The sequence below is a fragment of the Odontesthes bonariensis genome, chromosome 2, assembly GCF_027942865.1.
Source record: "Odontesthes bonariensis isolate fOdoBon6 chromosome 2, fOdoBon6.hap1, whole genome shotgun sequence".
In the NCBI taxonomy this organism is placed as follows: domain Eukaryota; kingdom Metazoa; phylum Chordata; class Actinopteri; order Atheriniformes; family Atherinopsidae; genus Odontesthes; species Odontesthes bonariensis.
The window spans coordinates 26,918,945-26,942,797 of NC_134507.1; the positions used below are offsets into that span (position 1 = coordinate 26,918,945).

General features: G+C 42.0%; 2 protein-coding genes across 3 annotated transcripts; one reads left to right on the plus strand and one right to left on the minus strand.

Moving 5' to 3' along the window:
- Nucleotides 1–3,125: 3,125 nt before the first annotated feature.
- On the plus strand, nucleotides 3,126–10,947 carry rbm45 (RNA binding motif protein 45). Of its 2 annotated transcripts, none has more exons than XM_075480700.1 (11): nucleotides 3,126–3,440; nucleotides 5,134–5,256; nucleotides 5,423–5,549; nucleotides 5,733–5,870; nucleotides 6,061–6,237; nucleotides 7,193–7,322; nucleotides 8,998–9,091; nucleotides 9,228–9,388; nucleotides 9,662–9,737; nucleotides 9,815–9,953; nucleotides 10,487–10,947. In XM_075480700.1, the coding sequence occupies exons 1-10, from the start codon at nucleotides 3,165–3,167 to the stop codon at nucleotides 9,929–9,931; spliced, it is 1,419 nt and encodes a 472-aa protein (XP_075336815.1). In that variant the 5' UTR covers nucleotides 3,126–3,164; the 3' UTR covers nucleotides 9,932–9,953; nucleotides 10,487–10,947. The 2 variants fall into 2 exon arrangements, with proteins under 2 accessions (XP_075336815.1, XP_075336824.1); XM_075480709.1 differs by having other exon boundaries at nucleotides 9,231–9,388.
- Nucleotides 10,948–11,618: 671 nt separating this feature from the next.
- zc3h15 (zinc finger CCCH-type containing 15) lies at nucleotides 11,619–21,284 on the minus strand. The gene is made up of 11 exons (XM_075480719.1): nucleotides 21,063–21,284; nucleotides 18,860–18,961; nucleotides 18,670–18,772; nucleotides 18,361–18,513; nucleotides 16,605–16,696; nucleotides 16,047–16,232; nucleotides 15,553–15,633; nucleotides 15,350–15,415; nucleotides 15,152–15,262; nucleotides 12,988–13,123; nucleotides 11,619–12,848 (listed from the first exon to the last, which is right to left on the minus strand). Exons 1-11 carry the CDS (start codon nucleotides 21,135–21,137, stop codon nucleotides 12,655–12,657), a joined length of 1,299 nt encoding a protein of 432 aa, XP_075336834.1. The 5' UTR covers nucleotides 21,138–21,284; the 3' UTR covers nucleotides 11,619–12,654.
- Between the last annotated feature and the right edge of the window lie 2,569 nt (nucleotides 21,285–23,853).

Below are 23,853 nucleotides of genomic sequence, written 5' to 3' on the forward strand. Positions count from 1 at the left end.
AATCGTCAGATTTTTTATTCCATTTATTGTAAAATTATATACATTTGACTGTTTATAGCACTTTCTCACATCTTATATATTTGAATAGCAAGAAAAGTTTATATTTCACAGAAAAAGAAATCAAAAGAAATATTTAAAAGATATTCAGACAACCAAACCAGCGAAAGAAGACATGATTCAAGTCTGACAACCAAAATCATCTTTCATAATATCTGTTCTCACAATACCTCTCAGCTCTGTCCCTTTGGTCTTGGTTAGTGATTAGTACTTAAGTGGTGGTAGCTTAAACTTTAAACCCTCAGGACATGAAAAAAAATCAAATTACAGGTATAATAAATGTAAAAGAAAGCAAGTCTCAACTGAGCAGGTTTTGTGCTGGTGTTGAAGGTGACCCAAGTGTCCTAACAGTAAAAGCTAACACTTATATGAAGGCAGGTGGCTGAAAATTTTTTATTTTAGAACTACATATATATATATATATATCAAATACAAAGAGAGAGGCTGACATTTGATTGGATTGGATTTACATCAGTGTTACAGTCATAATAATTATAACCTCGTATTTCTTTCTGTGCTTTCTTTCTATTTTAAGTACCAAATAATACATTTAAAGCAAGAGCTGCCTTTAAAAAGACCTAAATCCGATTATTGTTCTGAGGTTTGTGTGACAACCCTGTAATACAATTGTTCAAGGTGCTTAGCAGGTAGATTATTTCACTTGACAGATTTGTCTTGAGGTATCTTCTGTCTCTTTGTGTAATCCCAGATTGAGACAATCGTGTTGAGGTCAGGGCTCCGTAACTGCCGGACCTTCTGCTGCAGGATCCCTTGTGCAACCATCCATTAAAAATAGGTCTTTATAATTCTTCTTATGTTCTGAATGATTATGATCATTTTGATAATAATGATAGTGATGCAAAGAACATGGATAAAAACAGTATTTTACATCCATCCTTTGTAATATGTAACGTGTAGACACAGCACAATCATATGTTTATATATTGATCATCTTATAACAGGTTTTTCAGATACATTTATCTCATTGGAGCGACACCTTTTCATGGCGGAGATGGGGATCCATCCATATTACCTCTGGGCCAAATCAAAAACAGGGATGGTGGCTGCTTGCTTGTGTCCTTCAGGGTACATTGAAATGATAGCATAGATTCCCATGTTAATAAACATGAGTTAGTTACAAAACCTTTCCCAACTGCATTTTATAAGGCTAAGAAATGCATTTGCGTCTCTTGTCCAGTAGGTGGCAGCAAACGCACCTATCTCTGTCGCCTGCCTGCGGATTGATACCTGTTCAACTGTTTAAGATGGAGATAAGCAACCGTTGACGTTTTTCACACATGGTCTGCGCATAGAAGAAATAAAATCATATGAGTGAAGTACATTTTTTCATAGTAATCATACTTCCCTTTTCAGAAACTGGGTGGTTTACAAATCCCAGAACGGTTTAGGCCCAAAATACATCTGTGATATGTTCAGAGAATATAAAATCAGCAGAACTCTTAGATCCAAGGACTCAGGTCAGCTGGTCCAGTCCAGAGTCCAGACTAAACATGGAGAAGCAGCATTTAGCTGTTATGCTGCAAACAAGTGGAACAAACTGCCAGTGGAGATTAAACTCTCACCAAATGTAGACATTTTTAAATCCAGGTTAAAGACATTTCTTTTCTCATGTCTATGCATGAAATATGCACGATATCTTTTGCTTGTTTTTAAATTAATTTAAATTATTTTACTTGTTTCTCTTTATATTCTTTTATGTGTTTTTAATGCTTCTTCCACTCCCTGCTGCAATGCTTTTATTTTATGTAAAGCACTTTTAACTTTTTTCTACATTAAATGCGCTATACAAATAAATTTGATTTGATTTGATTTGATTCGATTTGTTTCTGCAGCTAAACACATTTTAAGAGGTCAAAGAAGTATCCTTCACTTAAGGATTAAATTCTTAAGTGGGGATGTTTTGTACATGCATGCCTCGTCTCAATGTCTACATGCTCTTGATATCTCGGGGGATCTCTCACCCATCACTGTTCTTTATACCAACGTGTTGGATGATCCTCCTCGTCAATACGTAGGCTAAGAAACTGGCATGTTCTTGTTTAAAAGGCTGTTCTTGGTCTACTTCTATCTCACCTCTCGAACTTCCTCCACCTGAAGATTTCAGGGCCTTGTAGCCTTCGTTCACAGGAATTTTTTTTATTATTCCAAGGGTACGAACTGAGCTTTCATGTATGCTGCTTCCTATGCCTGGAACGAACTGCAAAAAGACTTAAAGCTTAACGCTCCAAGTTAACGCTTTGAGGTTATTGAGATTATTAGAAACGTTGAATCACCGGTTAACTATTTACCAAATGCCAAAGGTCGTTTTTCACACATTTTCAGTCCAGTCTTCGTTCCTGACCATTTTCAGAGTAATGTGTTTTTTTATTTAGCTTGTTTAAGCCACTTAACACTGACCTTTGAATCATTCAAGCATAAAAGTCCCCTAACTCAAGGGATGAACCGGTGTTGTGTCGACACAAAACTGACAACTTAGCAAAGAACTAATTTCAAATGGTATCTTTAAGCAATTTGTTACTAATCATTTGTTCCCATTTCTTTTGTTTCATCTACAAAAAAGTTCTAGTGGTAACACAGTTTTACAAGTTAAAGCAGTTTTTCTAATTGTACTGTATGAACTTTAACCTTTAACATGCTAACTGGGGCCTGTGGAGTCTGAGATGTAGGCTATCTCTTGGGTTTTTGGTAGTTTCTCTGAGCATTGCATGGTCTGACCTTGGGATGAACCTCCACTCCTGAGAAGATTAACAGCTGTCTCAAATGTTTTCCACATCGGGAGTAATCGTTCTGTCTGTAGAATGATGTATAATGATGTATGACTATGAAACGACCTTGTAGCCCAGATTGATGGGCAGCAACAGTCTCATGTAAAATGAAACAGCAGTTTCATGTAAATTGTCTAAGGAATTTAACCAACCTGAGGAAAAGCTATGCTTGGTTATGGTAAAGAATAAGCGTATTATGAGTTTAGTAAATAAACGCTGGACGGTTGTTGGATTTATTTTTCTGAGCCATAATTCCACGTCGTAACAGGAAATTCCGAGGTGCACTTGAATGCCGCAGCAGAGCTGCAAGAAGAAGAAAAGATGGAGGAATACCCGACAAAACAAGTGTCCGAAAACCTCGACGACCCTCCCAATAGTCGACTGTTCGTGGTCGCGAGTCGGTGTGTAACCGAAGAGGAGCTTCGGGAAAGCTTTTCTAGATTTGGGGACATTCAGGGTGTTTGGGTGGTCAAAGACAAGCAGACAAAGGAGTCCAAAGGTATCTGCTATGTCAAGTTCGCTAGGTCCTCTCAGGCCTGCTTGGCCATGGAAGAAATGCACGGAAAAGTGTTATTGGAAGGGAATAAACCTATAAAGGTAGGTTTAATGACAAAGCCAACAAGCAGTTATGTCTCTACAGAAGCAGTGCTATCTGTATGCGTTTGTATTGCGTTACTTTGAGCTGAAACGGTCGTCTATAACATACTAACATGCTAACATGCTAGCTACAAAATAGGCCTTGGCGTGTTCACAAACGCAACGTTTTCAGTTTTCTAATGAAGTCCAGCAAATTTTAACACTTGTTAATGATGTGTTTTAACTAATTCTTTTCGACCGAGGTGAAAGATTTATTTTCATTGTGGTAGATTCAAGCATGAAAACCGAGTGTTGTTGCACGAGGGCGTGTTTGGGCTTTCACGATATCTCAGACCTCCATAACATGTGATCAACACTGCATCCATTCACTGCATTTCTTTTTGGGAAGACTAGGTCAACATTACCACCTATTTGTGAGACCTTTATTATTCTTTCTGTGGGTTGAAGAGCAAGCAATGCCATTCAGATAGATGGAGAGCTTTAGATCTGAAAAAACAACAATGTTTCTGCAATATTTTAAAGAAAAGCATTAGATTAACTTTAAACCAAGTGCTCGTGTTGTTTTGTTTGTGGTTTAATTGCCTCATTCTCTGTTCAGTGAGTGGAATCTAAGCTGTGTCTGGATTTGTTGAACGTCGGCACAGAATGTTTGCAGACATGTTTTAGGTAGTTTTATACTGACTTGAAGTGCTCTGCCAATAATGTATCAGACTGTAGGTCAAGGATTTCAAGCTAATCATCAGTGGGAGCCTTATCCACAGTGCAAGTGATCGGCTAATGATGTGGCTTCTTTTCCCCAGCTGGTTGAGGCGGATGGCCACCCTTCCTGAGTCTGGTTCTGCCAGAGGTTTCTTCCTGTTAAAAGGGAGTCGTTTCTCTCCACAGTTGCCTCAGGCACGCTCAGGCCGGGAGATTGGACCGAAAAACAAAAAGTTTTCAGTGCAATCTGTTGGTTTTCTTAGCTAGGAAATTGTTTTTGAATTGGCTCTATATGAACAAATTGGATTATTTTATGAATTATGATTATTATTAATTGATTGAATTCCAATTGGCTTGAATTGGACTTACTATCTAAGTGCCTTGAGATGACATTTGTTGTATTTGGCGCTATATAAATAAAAATGAATTGAATTGAAATTTCTGTGTTGGTTATCCTCCAGCTGGCTGTAAAGAAACTGCAGCTTTCTCAGAGCGTGTTTTTAGGAAAGCAGAGTCGACAATCACTGATAAACTCTAGATAAACTCACCATCTGAGGATGATCTACTGTCACAAAGCTGGCTTTGACTCCATCCCAGGATGTGTAAAGCTTCAGATGTCCATGCTCTTTCTTCATCCGTCAACTTAATGTAGTTTTCTCCGTGTTATGTCTGGAAATGGCATTTCAAATGATAATCCTTGCACACGGCTCTACCTTTGACACCAGTTAATAAAAACCTATAAGTCAATGTCTTGTTAAACACTCTGCATCTTGTATTAATCTTTCTGTTCTTTTTTTTTTTTTTTTTTTTTAACGTGAGATGACATTTTTGAGGAAACCATCAGGCGTCACACATAAAACATTTAAACCGATTGATCTTTGATGGAATCTTGTCTGTTTCAGGTTTAACTCACTGGACTCACAGTCTGTATTTATGGATGCGTGACCGGGGTTATTTGTGTTCATTTAGTTTCTCTCTGTGGTCGGTTGTGCAGGTGTTTATTGCTCAGTCGAGAAATTCAACAAGACACAGAGACGTTGAGGATGAGGAACTGACCAGGATTTTTGTCATGATTCCCAAAACCTTCACAGAAGAAGACCTCAAAGACACATTCAAAGTAAGCACGCCCTTTTGTAGCTTTGCCACACACATGAATGAATGTTTATACATTCTCAAACTCAAAACCGCAGGCCTTAAACAGCCATCTGTTCCCACCGCTTTAATGAATAAAGACGTATAACGACTTCTTACATCTGCTTGTTTCCCTTGTTTATCTCCCTCAGGAGTATGGGGATATTGAGTATTGTGTGATCATCAAAAACAAGTTAACAGGGGAAAGTAAAGGACTGGGTTACGTGAGATACTACAAACCCTCCCAGGCTGCACTTGCAATAGAGAACTGCGACAAAAGTAAGTCTGTCATTATTTTGTTGGTTCATTAAAAGCAAGCAGCAGCACAAAGAAGGAAAAATGGACTCTTGGTTCATCTTTAAAAACTAAACATCTGTGATAAAATGAAGGAAATGTGTAGTAATATTTCATGTGTTTTTATTCATTAGGACATTGTGTTGAGCTTATATTTGCTGTCTTTAGCTTACAGAGCCATCCTGGCTGAACCTCGCTCCAAAGCAAACACATCAGAAGATTACACAGGAGGAGGAGGAGGAGGAGGAAACAGAGGGGATTACGCCAACAGTGCAGAGTCCATGAACCAGTACGCCTTACCTATGGGTATGCATGTTGTTAACACCCGTATTCCGGAAGAAAAGATTTGAATTGATGATTGAACTCCCTCAAGCTTTTTGAGAATTTTCACGTTTTAGCATAAAATTAGCGTAAAATGGCAACAATCTTGTTTTCAAAGCAGAATTTGACTGATCTCTTCCACAAATGTTGCTGACCCTGGGGTTGTTTTGTACAGCTGACCATGGGAACTACAATCCAAACGTCATGGACTACCGCTCTGGTGACTACTCGCGCTCTGTGATGATGTCGACCCGCGCCGCGCTCACCCAGGAGCAGATCTTTGCTTTGTTTGACATTATCCCCGGCATGGAGTACTGCGAGCTGCAGAGAGACTCTTACGGAATGAGCAAAGGTGAGAAGAGAAACACCAAGTTTGGGCTTCGGATGTCTTGAGATCTACAGTTTAAGTATGTTGCAAAAGTAAATTTTCAAAGTATACGGTGAGACTCGGAGCAGTACTCCTCTTTGTTCACCTTCAAGCTTGTGTTCCCTCTGGAGAAGTAGCTGCAAATCTGCAGGAATCATACAACTAGATACACGTCATGTGGTGTTAAACTTTAAGCTCCACAGAGCGCTGAATCCGCCAACAACAATGTCTTTGCAAAGTCATTACCTTTAGTTCCACAGCTGCAGTTACGCTCATCCAAAGGGACGTTTTCTCAGTCCAGCATGTGCAGCTCCCACTCTCTGAAGCAATGATTGCTGCCTCTCAGCTGAGCTCTTACAGCGTTTACAGTCGTTGTACCTTCTTGGATTTTCATGGGTGGTTCAGATACTTTTAGAGATGGACCGGCTCGCACCTTCTTCCCTTTCTCCTGTTTTTTTCAAACCTGCCTTAACTATAACGTGGCGGGTTTAAACTTCACATAAGACTCGCAAACATTCAACTAAATCTCCACTTATCCCTTAATCTGCATATATAAAGAAAACCCAGTTTCCAAGAGTTATCCGGTCCCCAAAAATCAAACTGTATCTCCAAATTAAACTTATTAAGATGAATAAAATCTTATTAAACTGGTTACTATTTGGAAATAAATTTAGTTACCATTTGATGATCTTGTGCACCTATCAGATACCCACAGTTTGTTTGGTGTAAGATCTGTTGCTAACATTTATTTAGCATGTCGGCTCTGTGAGCTCCTCTGAGGATGAATTCCTCTTTACCACATGGTGGCTTGATAATGCTTGTCGATATGCTAATATGCTGTCTCTAATCCGTGCAGTTTGTGGGTGATGCTGTGGTTCTTTGAGATAACTGAAAGTATTCCCTGTAAAATAAGTCTTTTCTGTGTGTCTCGTGCTTCCAGGTCATGCTTTGATTCGCTACGGTAATCTTGGATCAGCGGTTTATGCCAAAGAAAAGCTGAATGGCTTTGAGTATCCACCTGGTAACAGACTTGTAGTGACCTTCTTTGATGACGGAGAGGACCGCAGCAGGTACACACTTCCACTCAGTGGCTGCAGAAGGCTCAGAAGTCAGTGAAGGCTTGCCTGTCAAAGCTAATATTTCCATTAATTTAAAGAATTGGACTGAAGATTATACCTGACCTCATCTGTACCTCCTCTCAGGCATATTTTATTTGTTGAATATTCATTGGTGCATGTGTTTGTAGTCTTCTGTGGGCCACAGTGACCAGGCAGTTGTTTTCCAGAGCACCATGGCACCATGGCTATGCTGTATTTACCTGTGTCCTCTGTATAGCTGAGGTGGTTTCCGTTAAACAGAGAACGGATAGCTGACCGGGAGTGATTATTAACATGCAAACAAGGCTGAAATCATTCTGGGCAATATAGTACATCTTTAAAGGATAAGACCGTTTTTTTTTACATTGGGCCCTTGATTTCACATTATAACATGATGTTCTACTCACCCCTGCTTGTTGTTGGTCATTTGGAGCTGTTCCGAAGATATTCGAGAGGCGTCTGGCTGCTCTCTTGAGATATTCGGCCATGAAACGGTTTCCTATGGGCAAGCTTATACAGGCACAAACTATGCTGTTTATAATTTATTAATTACTGTACACTAGCACTGATAACGTGGAGGTGCGTCGCTTACTTAAAAAAATCCGGGTTATTGTAATTTTGATTTTTTTTGTCGTAAAGTGGGTGTTACTGACGTCCTCGTGGTGCTACTGCCACAGACAGCCCACAGACCTGCTGCCTATTTATTCATTCGGCTAAAATTCAAAATTAGTAACCCGGATTTTTTTAAGTAAGCGACGCACCTCCACGTTATCAGTGCTAGTGTACAGTAATTAATAAATTATAAACAGCATAGTTTGTGCCTGTATAAGCTTGCCCATAGGAAACCGTTTCATGGCCGAATATCTCAAGAGAGCAGCCAGACGCCTCTCAAATATCTTCGGAACAGCTCCAAATGACCAACAACAAGCAGGGGTGAGTAGAACATCATGTTATAATGTGAAATCAAGGGCCCAATGTCAAAAAAACGGTCTTATCCTTTAACTGTGGTATTTTGAGCATGTTTGGTTCTGTTTGCATATAAAATTATCATAACAGGAGAATTGTACACTGAAGTCTGCTTTTAACAGTTTTGACCGTTCTCTAATTGATTTAATGTCTCAAACTGAACAAGCCACTGACCTGGTTAATGGCTATTTCTAAACCCCTGCAGAGAAGAGCATTTTACGTTATTTGTTCCATGACGATTTAGTAAAAAAAAGGCACTGTTTTTGTTTATTATTTTATGCAAATTCATAAGAAATTAAGCCAATAAATGAATGAATCTTTGATGGAATGTGAAAAATCTGCCTCGCATGGTGATACTCTGCCCCCTTGGGGTGATTTTGAAGTCCAAACCTACAAAACTCAACTCTAGTGGCTAATGGCAGAGAGGCCTTAATACTTTGTAGTCTGTTTCAATGCAGAAATGGTGGTTTTCAGTCCCCATCCCCCTATGTTTGCATGACATTGGTGATGGTTCAAGTAAGAGCCCGATGAGTCTTAATTTGTTATGTGTGTATGTTGAAAAAAATGTTCTTATTTTTTCACACCAACGTACATCTGATATCATAGTAGGAGAGTCTCCATTTATTTGTTTATGAACACAGTGTATGGGAAACCTCTGAAGAACAGCTTTGTGTGTGTGCAGCCCTGTAGGTCGGATGGCGATGCAGTTTGTCGCAGCTCAGATGATGTCCTCTGGGTGGAACGGAGCCCCCAGCAGCCAAATGATGAAACCTCCTGTGAGTCCCAATAAATTCTATTATGTTGTACTTTTTTGGTCCAAAGTCCAATGTCTGAACAGATGTTCGTCCGATGTTAAGAGGTTTTTGTTAAGATGTGAAAACGGAGTATGTTTGACCCTCTGTTTGTCTCTAGCAGAGCTACTCGCCTGTGTCTCCGGTGTCTCGCATTCAAACGGACGCCAGCCTGCCCCCCATGAAGAAACTTGCTCCACCTGACAGCAAGAGCAAGGAGCGCTTGTTTGTTGTATTCAGCCCCAACCCGCTGCCCCTTGATGTGCTGGAGGACATTTTCTGGTGATTTTTTTTTTTTTTTAAATTGTTTTACTCTGTTGTAACACTGAAGAAGTGCGAATGATTCGAATAAAACATGCTGTCCCAGTGGTGAGAAAAACGAACCTTTAACCAGAGGGTCAAAGGTTCAGCTGATTAAGACTCATTGGTCATACACGCAGGCTGAGAACATCAAGCTAAGTGGTTGTAAATGTAATCCTGCTGTAAAAGCAACAGTCAGCATTCACAGATGGCACTGCTTTCCAACTAAATGCTGTCTCCTCTCTGTGTCTGTAGTCGCTTCGGTTCCCTTATCGAGGTCCATCTGGTTCCTGGAAGGAAAGTTGGATACATGAAGTATGCCGACAAACAGGTGAGACTCTGACCCGGCGTCTCCATCAAACTCAATCCCTCTCTTCCTCATCTTAATGCTCCTCTCTGGTCTCGCAGTGTGCAGATGAGGCACTGGCGGTGCTCCACGGTCGGGTGGTCAACGGAGTGAAGATGAAGGTGATGCTGGCTGATCCTCCCAGAGAGGAATCTCACAAACGCCCTCGTACCTACTAGCACTGAGCCGCCGAAATGGCCGGTAAGTGTACAGTCTTCTGCGGGGATTAGCAGTACGAATAACTGGGCAGGGATTTCCTGTTGTAAACACTGTAAACGTATTCTGTCTTAGGCATATGATCCGATTCGTGTATACAGCAGATGATGCACATTCTCGTTCAGGATTGTATTCGCTAACACCTGCAATGCTGACTTGACCACCTAGGAAAGATATTCTAAAGCTTAAGCTTCTGAAATGTTAATGCTGGAGCTTTGGGGCACCTCACTTCAGTCGTTTGGTGAGGAAGTGTAACGGAGCATGTCCACTCTTGGCCCTATATGATGCAATTCGAGCTCAGCAGGAGTGCTGCTTCTCTCTTAAACGTGAAGCCTGGCACCGCTCGCTGCTTCTGTTTGTAACACATTAAGTAGACAGACGCCGCAGACCTGCAGTCTCCCGCCTGAGCGCTCTTATAGAACTGTTTATTTCTGATGAAAGAGTCAAGATGTCAAACAGATTTGTGATGACTGTTGTGTCCTTTCATGTGAGTAACACTGCAGCTTCTTGTCCCCTAGGCGACTGTTGTCATGACACAATGACACCTGACCTGACAGACCGACAGACATCAGCACCTTCTCCCGACCTCTGACCGACCTTTGACACCTGTATGACTCACTGCTAGCACGAGTACAGAGTAGCATCCACTATTAACATGGAGTCTTACTGAAACTCAGCCTGTGAACAGCAACATGTGGTGTGTAGTTTTAAGCTTTTTTTTTATGTCCACAACTTCAGCTTTAACTCAACGATTTATCAACAGACCGTTCAAAGGATGTGTTTTTTTTTTTTTTTTTTTGTCAAGTTCACAAATTGTCTCCGGCAGTCTGCTGATAAACTAAAATATTTGGATTTGTTAAGCTGAACCTGAATAGTTTGGTAGTTCAGAACTGCTCCTCCATTTGTTCTCCCAGTTAAATGGTGTTCATTCGAGTTTTGATTTTATTTTCCGTCTCAATAAAAACTATATTCAACACAGTTTTCTGAGTGTCTTGTCTCCTTTTCTTTTTTTTTTTTAACGGATAAATAAAATCAAAAGCCAGAGAATGAAGGTTTTCCCTGATGAATCGCAGGCTGTCCAGATGATGGTAATCCTCCAGTGATGCTGGAGACCTCCTCCTCTGTTCAAAGATGAGTACGACACAGCAGAGCCAGCTCCTCAGCAGCTTCACCTTCTTATCAAGGAGAAGGGATGCTCTTTTGAGCTCGGTAATGAATAAAGCCAATTTATAACAGGTGGAACGGCTTCGGGAACCAAGAAAAAGAAGTCCGGTTGCCCTTATTCCAGCTCTTAGGATCACATGGTCTCTCTAATGGCTTGAAAACCCATTTATGATCAGAGTTTTAAGTGATTCAATAAAAATCGAGCTCTTTTTATGCCGAGTGATGACTCAAAAATCACAAATAACTGCACATTTATGATCTTGCCAGCTCTCCAACTACATAAATGCTCATACGGTGCATTTTATTACCCAATTTATGATCACATCGGGGGCATTTGTGGAGCTAAATGTTTTGACAAAGGTCACGATGGACAGAACGATCTGGAGAATCAACACAGGACTTCTCTGACCCAATAAGCGACTCGTTCTTCCCCCCTGAGCTACAGCTGGGTTCAGATGAATAAATCAAGAAGTTTCTGTGACATCATTCTGGATAAAATGCAAAACAACTTGGTTTTAATGTCAGCAAAAGACAGTTTACATGTAAATAGGACCTGCTGTGACATTTGTTTGGATAAAACCATGAAGTTGAATGTTTAATGACAAGAAAAAAATGAAATAATTACCAACACGCCAAGCTGCTGCCTCTCAGTCCCAAAATGTGAATCCCAGATTGGCATTTGTGTTCTTTAGTTTTAAATAAAATTTGGCAAATTACCACAAACTGCTCAGTTTAAGAGTTAAAGTTGCAAAACAAAGAATCCGTGAACAGTTTTTAAGGTTTTAGAAACTTCTATGCAATCGAGTGAAATTAGTTGGGACTTAAAGCAAGAAAAGACGTACACTGAATGTGCATTTATTTTATTCTGTTTGGAGCAAACTCATGAGGACATTATTTACATTACGGGGCACAAATCTGCTCTCAGAGATGGGATGGGGGGGGGGCCACATTAAAGAAGAGAGGTCAGGAGATTTCCTTCAGAAGCGTCCACATCACTCAGCAGAGCTTTTACCTCAGCTGAGTGAACTCCTGGATCTGTTGAAGGGAAAATCATCTCCTCTAGAATGATTAAAAAGTGCATCTTTAAACTCCTTTTTGGCATGAAAGCAGGTGAACTCATAATCACTCCTCATTTTCCACTTTTTAATCACTGAATTTACTCAAGTCTTCTCTCACAGTACAGTCTGAAATGCTTAACCGATCGGGTGGAGACGCTCTGGAAGCCTAAAGGAGATTTCAGCAAGTTTGTCGCGCAACAAAAAGTGGAAAAACAAAAGAGCAGCCAAACAACGCTTCGGTGGTGGTGAAGTTGGCCCTGATGAACTCTGACAGACCCCGACACAGAAAACAGAGGGGGCAGAGACAGGCAGTGATGTCATGATAGAATCAGGCTTTATTACTGGAGTCTCTGAAAGTTAAAATCATTCAAACGTCTGGTCTCTTTGATGTTCAGCTCCATGCATCCATCAGTCCGTCCCTTTGTCCCTTAGTCCGTCCTAACCTCTCCTCGCGTGCTCCCCCCTCAGTCTTCAAGGCCCAGTGTGTTGAGTTCCTCATCCAGCTCCTCCAAATCTTCTCCCGTGAACAGATTTTCATCCACTGGTATCTCCTCCTCTTCCTCCTCGTCTTCATCTTCATCCTCCCCTCCTCCGTCCTCCTCTGCTCCTGAGAGTCCGTTGGCCTCTGCACCACCGCAGGCTCCGTTCGGCTGCTCCTCTGTAAGTATTTATTTGTTATTCTGTGCATCTGGTGTACTCTGGTTGTGTTATTAGCTGTTTTTTTTTTTAAAGAAAACATACGAAATGGTAACAGAGTTGAGCCCAACTTTAGCTGAAACCTAAACCTGTTTTCTTACCGTTGTTTGCCTTTGTCTTCTCTTTCTGATTTCTAGAGGTGAACCGTTCCGTAGATGCTACGGTAATGCCTGTGTTGTCGACCTCTTGTGGAACGAAACGGGATAAGTCTATGTCCTGGACATCTGTGATATCAATCTGAAAACAAAAAGACAGACGACAGGTTCAGACAACAAAAACATCTTTGTTACATCCAGTTGTGGTGCGAGGTAGAGCCCTGCACTCCCGCGGGACCCAACGCAAAGCAGTGCGGCGCGGGACACATTTTGAAAGCTCATTGCGGGCGCGGGCGGGAGGGGGGCTGCCCAGTGCGGGAGCGGTGATGAGCTGCAGTCCCGCTAACTAAAAACGTGTTTAATATAAAAGCTATAATGATCTCCTGCTGCTGAAAACAACTGAGAAGAAATAAAGCCTGACTAAAAGAAGTTCAAAAGCGTGATCCATCTCTCCTTTTATTCAGGAGATGCGCATTGCACAACGACGAGGGACAGGGCAACCTACTTAAATAATAATTGGATTACATGTTACATTTTCAACATTCTGGGTTTAGAAAAGGTAGGGTAATTAATAACACATATTGTTTTCATTCCACTTGCATTTAAATCAATGTAACGTGAGCTGTAGGCTTAGATATTTATGCTCAAATCCACTCAAAGTAGGGGCGGGGCTCCATCACGCTGTGTTTAAAATCATATTAACTAAAAATATACTTTTACTTCCAAGAATGGAAATGTGAGGAGTGGCATATAAAATATGTACAATGTATTATTCTTAATATTCACGGTAGATTTTGGTAGGTATGTTGGGTAGGCTTATAGCTGTAAAGCCTCAGCTGCTTGTGCCATCTAATGCGCTCCTGCACTGTGTGCCCCACGTGAAGGATCGGGCAGTGGTGTGCGCAGATAAGATCATGTTTCTTTCTTCAAGCCAATGACAAGAACTTCCGTGAGAAGTAACGCGAACGTCTGAATCATGCGGGAATTGCGGGCGGGAGCGGGACAAAATATGACAGGTGCGGGCGGGAGCGGGACTAAAAATTCTGTCCTGCGCAGGCCTCTAGTGCGAGGCACATGGTTAGGTTTAGGCATGATGAGGCAGGATTCATGCAGATGTTATGGACTAACTCTTTACAGTGGGTAATGCTTATATCTGGAATCGTAGCCGCATTGCAATGCAGGAACAAGCGAGAAAAGATTCTGGAGCCCAAAGAGAGAAAATCGTTATGTGGACGCAGAAGGCACCCAGTAAGCCATCCTGTCCAGAGTGGAACGCACACGAGGTAGCGTTTCATGTTAGCATTTTAATGTAGCTACGTCAGAAGGCTTGTTAGGTGGGACTGATTCTAGTAAAGAACATATCCGATTAGTCAAGTAATGGATGGAAGCCCTACTTCTGGCCTCATATTTCCAAATGTGAAACTTTTCCAGGATATTTCAGGACCTGCCTGACGACTCTGGAATCACTTCTTAACCAAAATAACTGCCCTGCGACCCGATTTACATTCTGTACCAACCATGCAAACTGAGTCAGACTCAGGTTATTGAGCTGGGCCATCATGAGTCCACACCATGGATGTATTATAAGTGGATACGGCGCCGCCTCCCAGTGGCCACTCGTGGTATTGCAAAAAAAAATAAATCCCCTGTGGCCCAAAAAGCATTAATCTCATAGAACGCAATAGTAAAAGAGACGCCTGTTAAACTGTTCACAGGACGCTTCCAGCTGTAACCGCTGTTATTTACTAATCTTTGTATTGTAGATGTTTAAGTCATGGACTTTTTATCCGTCAAAAAGTTTTCTAACGGCCAGAAAAGCCCCAGAAAAGTCTCTTTTTCCCAGCAAGACGTCACAGCTGTGTACGTGCACTGTGATGTGTATGTGCGTGCACGTCCTCATCGCCCCGGGGCATGATGGGAGGCCCCAAAGCATCATGGGTGGGGTGACTCTACTGCGCATGCTCAATGGGCCGCATAACGCGGAAGTAAACCCGGAAGTCAGAAACGTTTTCGGCTTATGCGCCAGGCGAGCAACTCCATTGAAATCAACGGCGGCCATCTTGCAGTCCGGTATCCAGATAATATAATACATCCATGATCCACACGTCATTAGTTCAACTAAATAAGCGCAAACTGTGGGTGGTTTTCATCTGCTCTGAAACAAACTCACCTCTTCCTCGACCTCCTCCTCTGATTCACTGGCATATCGAGTGTCATCAGCTTCATCGTCGTCGTCGTCGACCAGCTCTGGGCGGAACTCGAACACCTCGCGACCGCTCACCTACAGATAGATGAAACGTAACTGTGGATAATCCCGTTTTGGATAGACAGCACGAAGTGTGCGTCACACGTTAAAAGTTGAACTCACCACAAGCGATTTCCCAGCCTTAAAGTCGGCCTTCTTCTTCTCCATCTCCTCCCTGGCTTTATCCACCTGTAAATAACAGCCGCCGCTCGGGTCATTTGATGCCGGAATAAAGGCCATGCGCTCGGGAGGCCTCGGTTACTTAAGGAAACTGTAGGCGACCTAAGATGAGAGATTTCTGGAGCTGCCCAGACAAACTGACAAACCTTCTCCTGCCTTTTCCTCTTCTTCCAAGCCAGGAAAGTCTCCAGTGTGATCCGAGTGACCTCTGCACCCAGAGCTGCGCGCTGCGGACAAAACACACAGACGTCAGCACACAAAGTGGTAAAGTGAGGCGGCTGTTGCCCCCCTCAGGCTCCATCCATCTGCATGTTTTCTGATTTCTCTAACTCCTGATATGGTGCTACCAGAGCTTTCTAATTCCCTGTGTGTTACTGACAGCACTGTGTATGGCATTAGAAACATCTTTACTGATATTATATTACACTTAAATGATATATACGTAGTTTACTTCTGTTTTACCAGAGCTTGTGAGAAAGTAAAAGGCAACATCTCCAGAAATGGTTTATATTTGCTTTGGAGAAGCAGGTTTTTGACATGAAGTCATTTCTGAGTCCAGATGCTGCTTTACTTTAACTCGTTATTTTTTAATGACGTCCTCGAAGACATCACAAACATCATCATTCATGTTGATTCTTACCTCGTTCTCTATCAGTTCCTCCAGCGAGATCTTCTCCTCCTCGCTCTCCTCCTTCTTCTTGTCCTTTCTCAGCACGAAGCCCGGCGGCAGGGCGTGCCGGTACATGCAGTCGCCGCCCCCCCCCGGACACACCCAGAACCAGCCGTACTTATTATTCTCTATGGCATCCAGGAAGTACCTGCACACCTGCAAAGAAATAACGGAGAGACAGCATCTTGCATTTAGCTGATATGGTTGCCAAGAGACAAAACTATGAAACTAAGAACCCCGATCAGAGATTGGTATGACAATGAAATCCGTTAAATCTTAATTTCCCTAATTCTGGTCCATGTCAGCTTCCATTAGATTGCACTCAGCCTTCCTTAGTCGGCATCTTTGTCACCCACACACTTCCTGAACTACCTTCATCTTCACATCAACATAGAGCCGTCATACTGAAGAAATTCACCTGCTAATGGTTCGGTTTCGCCCGTTTCAGCCCCACGGGAAATATCTCAGCTTTGTAAAACACCGTTTCCCTGACTTTCAGTTCATTATTCACCATAAGACCAGACTTACAATATGAGTTTTGGCTTTCTTCTTCTCAGCCTCTCCGTGTTTTTTGTTGATCACTTCTTCCAGCTTCTTCTCGTCCCAGTTGTCCATGGTGTCTGAAACGAGCACGACAGAAGTTATGTTCCTTTCAAACGCGCTTTACTGCTTTTCAGTGGTCGTTTACAGGAACACCAACACGTGCACAACCGTCTCCTCTTCATCAGATACATGCATTCAGCCCAGATGTTGTGCTATGTCACTCCCAGACATTTTAAATCGATACAATCTCCCACAAGTAGTAAAAAAAAAAAAAAAAAAAAAAAAAAAAAAAAAAAATCACAAACAAGACACAGAGCTCAGTTAGCAGCGTGGGAGCAGAAAGTCACACCTTAAATATTCTCGTGTGAGCTGCTGTGTGCACCTTTTGCTGTGGGACTTTAGCAGCTTGTAGGTATTTTTCTAATTGGCTATTAAGGCTGCAGGCAAACACTGTTATTTCTCAGGTAATCAGATCAATGTGTCCCGACTCCACGGGGCTCTCCGCGTCGGTTGCTACGGTAACGGAAAAAAATACAGACCACGCTGGTGAAATAACTCGATAACATTACGTACATTCCAGCTTTGCCTTACGGTGCGTTACTCGTGTGAGTGTTGCCGCGGGTGTAGTTGAATTTACTCGCGGTATTCGCGCGAGTAAAAAACGAGCGAATAGCTCAAGGGGCTATCCATTTTATTCTCTCATCAACCATGGCTGATATAAGTACCATCGCGTCCTTGTACCTGCTGCGGCAGTCCGAGATTCGTCGGAAACGCACACGCCGCCGTGTCTGGGTCAGTGACATCATCCGGAGGTGCATTCAGCTCGGAGAATTTCACCGCCTTCTCCAGGATTTCAGCTGCGGAGCGCCTGTAGGTGTCCTGCCGAGAGATCACGGCACCGATCCTTCGGAGCAGGTCATCAAACTGGGTCCTGGTGAGCCTGAAATGCCGCTGGAAGCGGCCGTCATCCAGACGCAACTCCTGGAGAAGGCGGTGATGTCACTGACCCAGACACGACTCCATTTCAGCTGCGGAGCGCCTGTCCATCTGTCTCCACGTCACTGTCGTCCAGAATCTCAACACTGATAGGCTGTCTGACGCGAATATGTCACCAAAGTTGGATTTTTTTTAACTTGCGCGAATTCGCATATTTTCACTCGCGCGGCGGCATTCGCCTCATCACGCCGCCGGCTCGAATCCGCATCTTTGCATTGACTTTGTATGTAATCATGTCGCGCAAACGATTCCGGTGTGAACGCACCGTTATAGAAACATATGTAAAGTGTCAGGAGACTTTATTTAAGCACCTGTCCACAGACGGTTTGTTTTAAATGATGATTCATCATCAGCAGCAACTATGTCCCACTCAGTGACATCAACACAGCCCAACATCCAATCTGAGCACCGACACTGACACGAAGACAAAAAAAACAATGATTTGGCCTGAAATCAGTGTGAGAGGCATGTGCAATGAACCCTTTTTAGAACCTGTCTGAATAACACGTGGAAACACCAAAAAACAGCAGATTTGCGCCGTCACCTTGAACTCATCCAAAGTTTCTGCCAATAAATCGTATTTTTGTTTTGTCTGTCAAAATTCCGATAAACAGAATCACCAAAGTATACTCGCCAGTCAATTCCTGAAACTGACCAAGTTTTAAGCAGATCTTAATTTAAGGACCTTAATCTTAACTGATGACATCATCCAGCCGCGATCAGAATCAAATGTTCGCCCGCTAACCTTTCTCCAGGTCTTCATCTCGTTCGTCCACGTAGAGGCTTCTCTTCTCACATTTCCTCTCCATTGACAGGTCGTGGCTGAACTTGCACTTGTCTCCTTTGGTGCATTGGCCCTGCTTAAAGAACGCACACAGCACCGACTTTGGATCAACACCTGCACAGAGGACACAAGAATGAACCATTAATCATCTTTTTCTTTCTTTTTTTGCAAAGACAGTCGGCGAACTTTCTGCATTCTTACAGGAAGCGGGGCTAAAATCAAACACCAGCAACTTTAGCATCGATTTCCCCGAAATTCTGTGTTGATTACCTTTGCTGACTTTCTGGGCAGCAACTACAGGTTTAAAGAGCTCGTTGAGTTCATCGAGCTCTTTCTTCTTATCGATCTTCTTGCCGGTCTTATCTGCCTCGGTCTGAATTGTAGAGATATTGAAATGTGTTGGGTCCAGTAAGATTTGAGAAAAGAATCAGAACAATGAGAAACAGGATGTGTAACAGACCTGTCTGGCACTCTGTTGTCCATGTTTGACTTGCTGAGTAACATTCTTGATGAATTTCTGCTGCTTGGCCCCTTTCTTGTTCTTCAAGCCAAAAGTCTTGTCCTGAGGAGACAAAAAAAAAAAAAAAAAAAAAGCAAACATGTTTGTCAGTTTCATACTTTAACATCCAATCCCACGAGAAAGCACGTCTAAGTCTCTGAATTTAGTTTTATTTGTAAGAAATCAACTAAATTCAGAGGATAAATGGAAATCTATTTGAGGAGGCAGTGAGCTCACATGTAGATGCTCTAATTTGGAGTGTATCAGGGCGGTTTGATCATCACACTGCGAGCGAAGGACAATCCGATCATTTAACCGAACCCTCGTCCTTGTGCCAGTACACAGCGTCTGACGACGTGGACTGTGCGAGGAAATGATGCTTCTAACTTTCTCTGTGTGCGATCATCAAACCTAGAGGCACAGCTGGATTCACTGCACAGATGTTGCCTTTAAGTTACTTGTCAGATGAAGCTATGGTTGTAAAAATCAGGATATTTTTAGAGCAGAGCGGCAGTCTGGAAATGCTTCGCGTGGCGTTGAGTTGAAACGTAACGGGAAGCTTTTCGGTCACACTTTCTGACACGTTTAGCGTCTGACAAAAGAAACAGAAAAATATGTGAATGGAAGAAACTTTATTGCGATTTCAGCTGTATTAATATACACTTATACTTTATTTTTTAACTTTATAGCATGAGCAGAGTGCCGAGGTCCATTTGAGTCCACAAGCGCATGTAGTTTGGCTGCGAGAGCTTCAATTTCTGTACAATTTCACGAGGACTAACGTATTTACATGCATTTCAAAAGTCTGGTTTTGGTCCGACTCACGATAATTAATCAACTAAATAAGCTGAATGAAATGAATAGATGTTGTGTCATTAAATCACAGGTTTCATTCATATTGCAATCCAGATTTTGTGAGACTCCTCTTGCAGTGTTGCATGCAAATTAACACGAAATTTGCAATTACTGCACAACATGTGACGGTCCTGAGGATGAAGCAGCTTTTGCTTTAGTTCTATCAACACTGAAATGTGGAGGGTGGTTAATGAGCGAATGAACGCATTCCCTGTTGGATTTATCTGACAACACATGACGTTTGGAGACCTTTTCTAATTAAAATGAGAAAAATGTGGAGAAACTATGCCACTAAAATCAAGGGAACAGATGGTGATGCTGTCCCTTTGGAGGATGTAGAACAGAGTTTGTGGTTTAAATTAAAAGTTGCAAAATATCCAAAAACAGCTGGATACTATGCCACTTATACATTTTTTAGTAATCAGGCTTTGGATCAGTAAACAATACTCATTACTATGATTGATATGTTTGTGCTGTAAACGTGGGATTTATAGGCCTTAGTCTACAACCTTAAAAGCATCCAGTCGATGGCTTACTAAGTGTATAAAAGTGGACATCAGTAACTTCTAATAGTAAGCTGAAAAGTATTTTTCCATCGCATGTAAATCCTGCCAGTTATCTTAAACTAAGTCTTCACCCGGAAACCATCCAAACAACAGGGAAACGTTGTTTAAAGGAAACATATTGTAGTTTTAATAGCTGTTTGGTGGCGTATACATAGGGAGGGATAAGATAATACTCTGGTTATGAGAATCAACTGCTGCGTTTTTCGACTTATTCTGACATTCAAAAAAAGACAATTTAAGTTTGAATTAGGTTAACATGACGCGCTCTAATCGACTCCAAATCTCCCCAGTTCTGAGCGGCCGATCAGACCCAGGCCCATTCCACCACCACCTTTATATGCCACCACACAACGGTGCTTTTTCACATGAAACCCTGCGCTGATCTTCTGCTAAAACCAACCCATCATAACTGCTGACTCAAATCGACCGATATGAACCTTGATCGGAATAGAATGGACACTTGTTCGGCGACACGGCCCTTCCAGCAGCCTCTGACCGCCATACATTTGTCAGATGAACTGGCCTCATGACACCAAGCTACCGTTGGACTCAATCACAACGCATAAAGTCTCTAAAGCAGATAAATTAAATAATCACAATCATTACAGATCGACTGACGCCTGTCCAAACACGAGAATAACTTTCAACGTTAACTTATCAGCACTTGTATAAGCGTCAGTTAGCGGTATGTCAGCTAACCAGCTAATGCTAAACACCGACATGCTAACTCGTGTAATTTTTACCTCAATAATCTTTTCCTTTTTCTTCTCTTGGGTCTTTTTATTCCCCGTGGCCGGGGCAGGCTTCTTCGGAGGCATGTTGGCTCAGGAATAGGTGTGTAGAAAACGCGTGTAGCTGTATGATATTTATTTTAATGAGATGTTTCGGCTGGGAGAGCAGCTCCACATTAAGCAGTTGTTGCTAGCACGGCAGCAACGGCGGCGCCTTCTAGGCCACATGTGAGTTGTTGATGTTCTGTGGCGTCACCACGCACACCGAAATGCATGACGGGTGATGCAGTTTATCATAACATAAAGTTTCAAGCAAAAAAAGAGGCTCATCGCGTTTTAAACGTGTGCTTCTTCTTGTTGTTTCTCAGTAAGACAGCAAAAGATCCCTTAGTTCATTCAAAATAGGATCTAAAAGAACAATTACGTGAGGTTTTAGTATTTTCTGTAGTATTTACTGATTTAGTTATTTAAGACAATAGTTTTCAGACATATTGATAATAAAACGTAAAGGATCCCTCTTTTATTATTATTATCATACCTTTACAACATTTTTAAAACAAGACACACTTCACTGGGAAACTGCACACTGACATTAGTATTTTAAAAAAATAAAGAAATCCTTATTATATATATATATATAATTATATATATCCATAATATAATAAAATTAGAGATAAAATATTTTTAGTTGTTGTATTTTTTATCAGACTGCAGAGTAAACGCAAGAGGGTTTCACTCCAGGTTCCATGTAATTTAATTGCAGTTTTACTATTTAACCATCAGGTGTCAGTGTTGCCACATCTGCCAGCTGAGGCGAAAGGTACCACAAGAGAGATTAATTAAGACGTAGAATATTGAAAATAACTTCAGTTCTTCAACAAAAAACTTGATAACAGAGTAAGAGTTTAAATACTTTGGGAATATTTTAGAAAATCCGTTTTTGATTAATCAGATTTGCAATATTTAGATGTGATGTACTTAAGGCTCTTTGATTAATCAACGTTTTTCTTTTAATTCCTAAAAGTTTATTTACTTCGCTCCCTAATCAGAAATAAGTTGTAAATATTTAGATGAATAATTCTGGAGAAGTTTATTCGAGTAAAATTAAGATGAAAAAAAGCGTCTCTATGGCAGGTGGCGCATAAAAACGTTGTTACACAGCTGCCATCTGGTCTGTCAATATAAGATTAGCATTTTTTCCTTTCTTTAATAGTTTGATTACAGCATTTGTCGATTAACACACCCTTGAAATGGCTTTAAGTGACTGGGGAGGAGACGTTTACGACCTCTCCGCAAACCTCTGCAGGCTGTGTCTGCAGCCTGTGAGGAAAAGTAAGGGAGGCAGAAGATGAGCAACAACAGGGCTGCAGTCGTTTGTGTTCGAACTCATTTAAGAGGAAGAAAAACCTCTTCTGTATCCAGAAATGTGAGCTGGAGTCGTGGCTCCAGGGCAGAGAGCCAACCAGCAGGGGTTTCACCGCTTCAGCTGCTGATTCAACGTGATTTAATTAGATTTTACTTAAGTTACTAATATGATTTCATTTGGTGCATTAGAAAAGTGTGGCCTTCCTCTGCATCCTGTCTCAGTTCAGCGGACAGTTTGCTGTGCAGTGTGTGTGTGTGTGTGTGTGTTGTACGACACAGCCACGAGCCAAAATGGGTCACACACGCGCCTGCTCCTTTTGGGCTCTCATTTACTCTCGGGTGCTTTAATGAGCTTTGATTTTTCGAGGGTTGGGGACAACATTTACACAGTTTGGGTGCACACATAATGGCAGTACTAGAAGTGTGCTTTAATGAGTCCCAGAGTGCTTCAATGAATTTACTCTGGTAACAGCATCCGTGGCTGCAAATGTGTTCTCAAGCTACATGTGCGCGCGTCCTCTCTGCTGTCTGCTCGCGTGATCTGATGCGACTTTATTTCATTTCATCTGAGGTGGAGGATTATTTATAACACGTTTATCATGCGTGGCGCCTTTCCACCATGCAGCTTATTTATTTAGTGTATTGTAACTTATATGCATACTCTGTGAAAAACAAAGGTAATTTCTCATTAAGTAAGCTTTCCATTTCTGCACCCTTCTCTTTTTTTAGGGGATCTTTTGTCTGCAGTCTAATAAATCACTATATCTGCTACAAGAACATTTTCTCAATACCGCCGTCTTCATATTCATCAAAACATTGATCTTTTCTGCAGAGGGCATGGGTGTCATGTACACATACTGAAGCTCACACTTGAGTGCACTTGAGTCCAGCGGATGTCTGCAGATGGAAAGAAAGCAACTCCTGCCTAATTAGTAAAGCACGACAGTAGATTTTCTTCCCATGGTGAGACAATTTTGACACCACACAACCTGTTTCAGTTCTTTTTTTTTTTTTTTCTGCGGTAATAATCAAAGACGTCCTGGTATTCAGTCTGGCTCAGCCTCCTCCTGCTTCCAAGGACGAACTGCAACACCTCGTCTGAGCCGCTGACCGCTGGGCAGGTCAGCGGCTGTCAGCGGCTCCACATCAAGGAGCCGCATCACACCGGGCGCAAAGAAAAGGCCGGGAAAGATAGCCCCCAACCCGGCCCACCCGGGCAACTCCCTGCTGAAAAGGAAAAATAAAACTTCACTTTATCTGGAGAAAGATTGAGACCCCGCTTGAAGAGCCGGACCACCCATCACCTCACCGGCTTCTTTCTCTGCGCACTGCTGAGATCCCATCAGCTCCCTATGCGCCTCTAAGTCCAGAGCTTATTTTCAGCTGAAGTATACTCTTTCTGTTTTATTTATCTATTCGTTTTCTCACATTTCTCCCC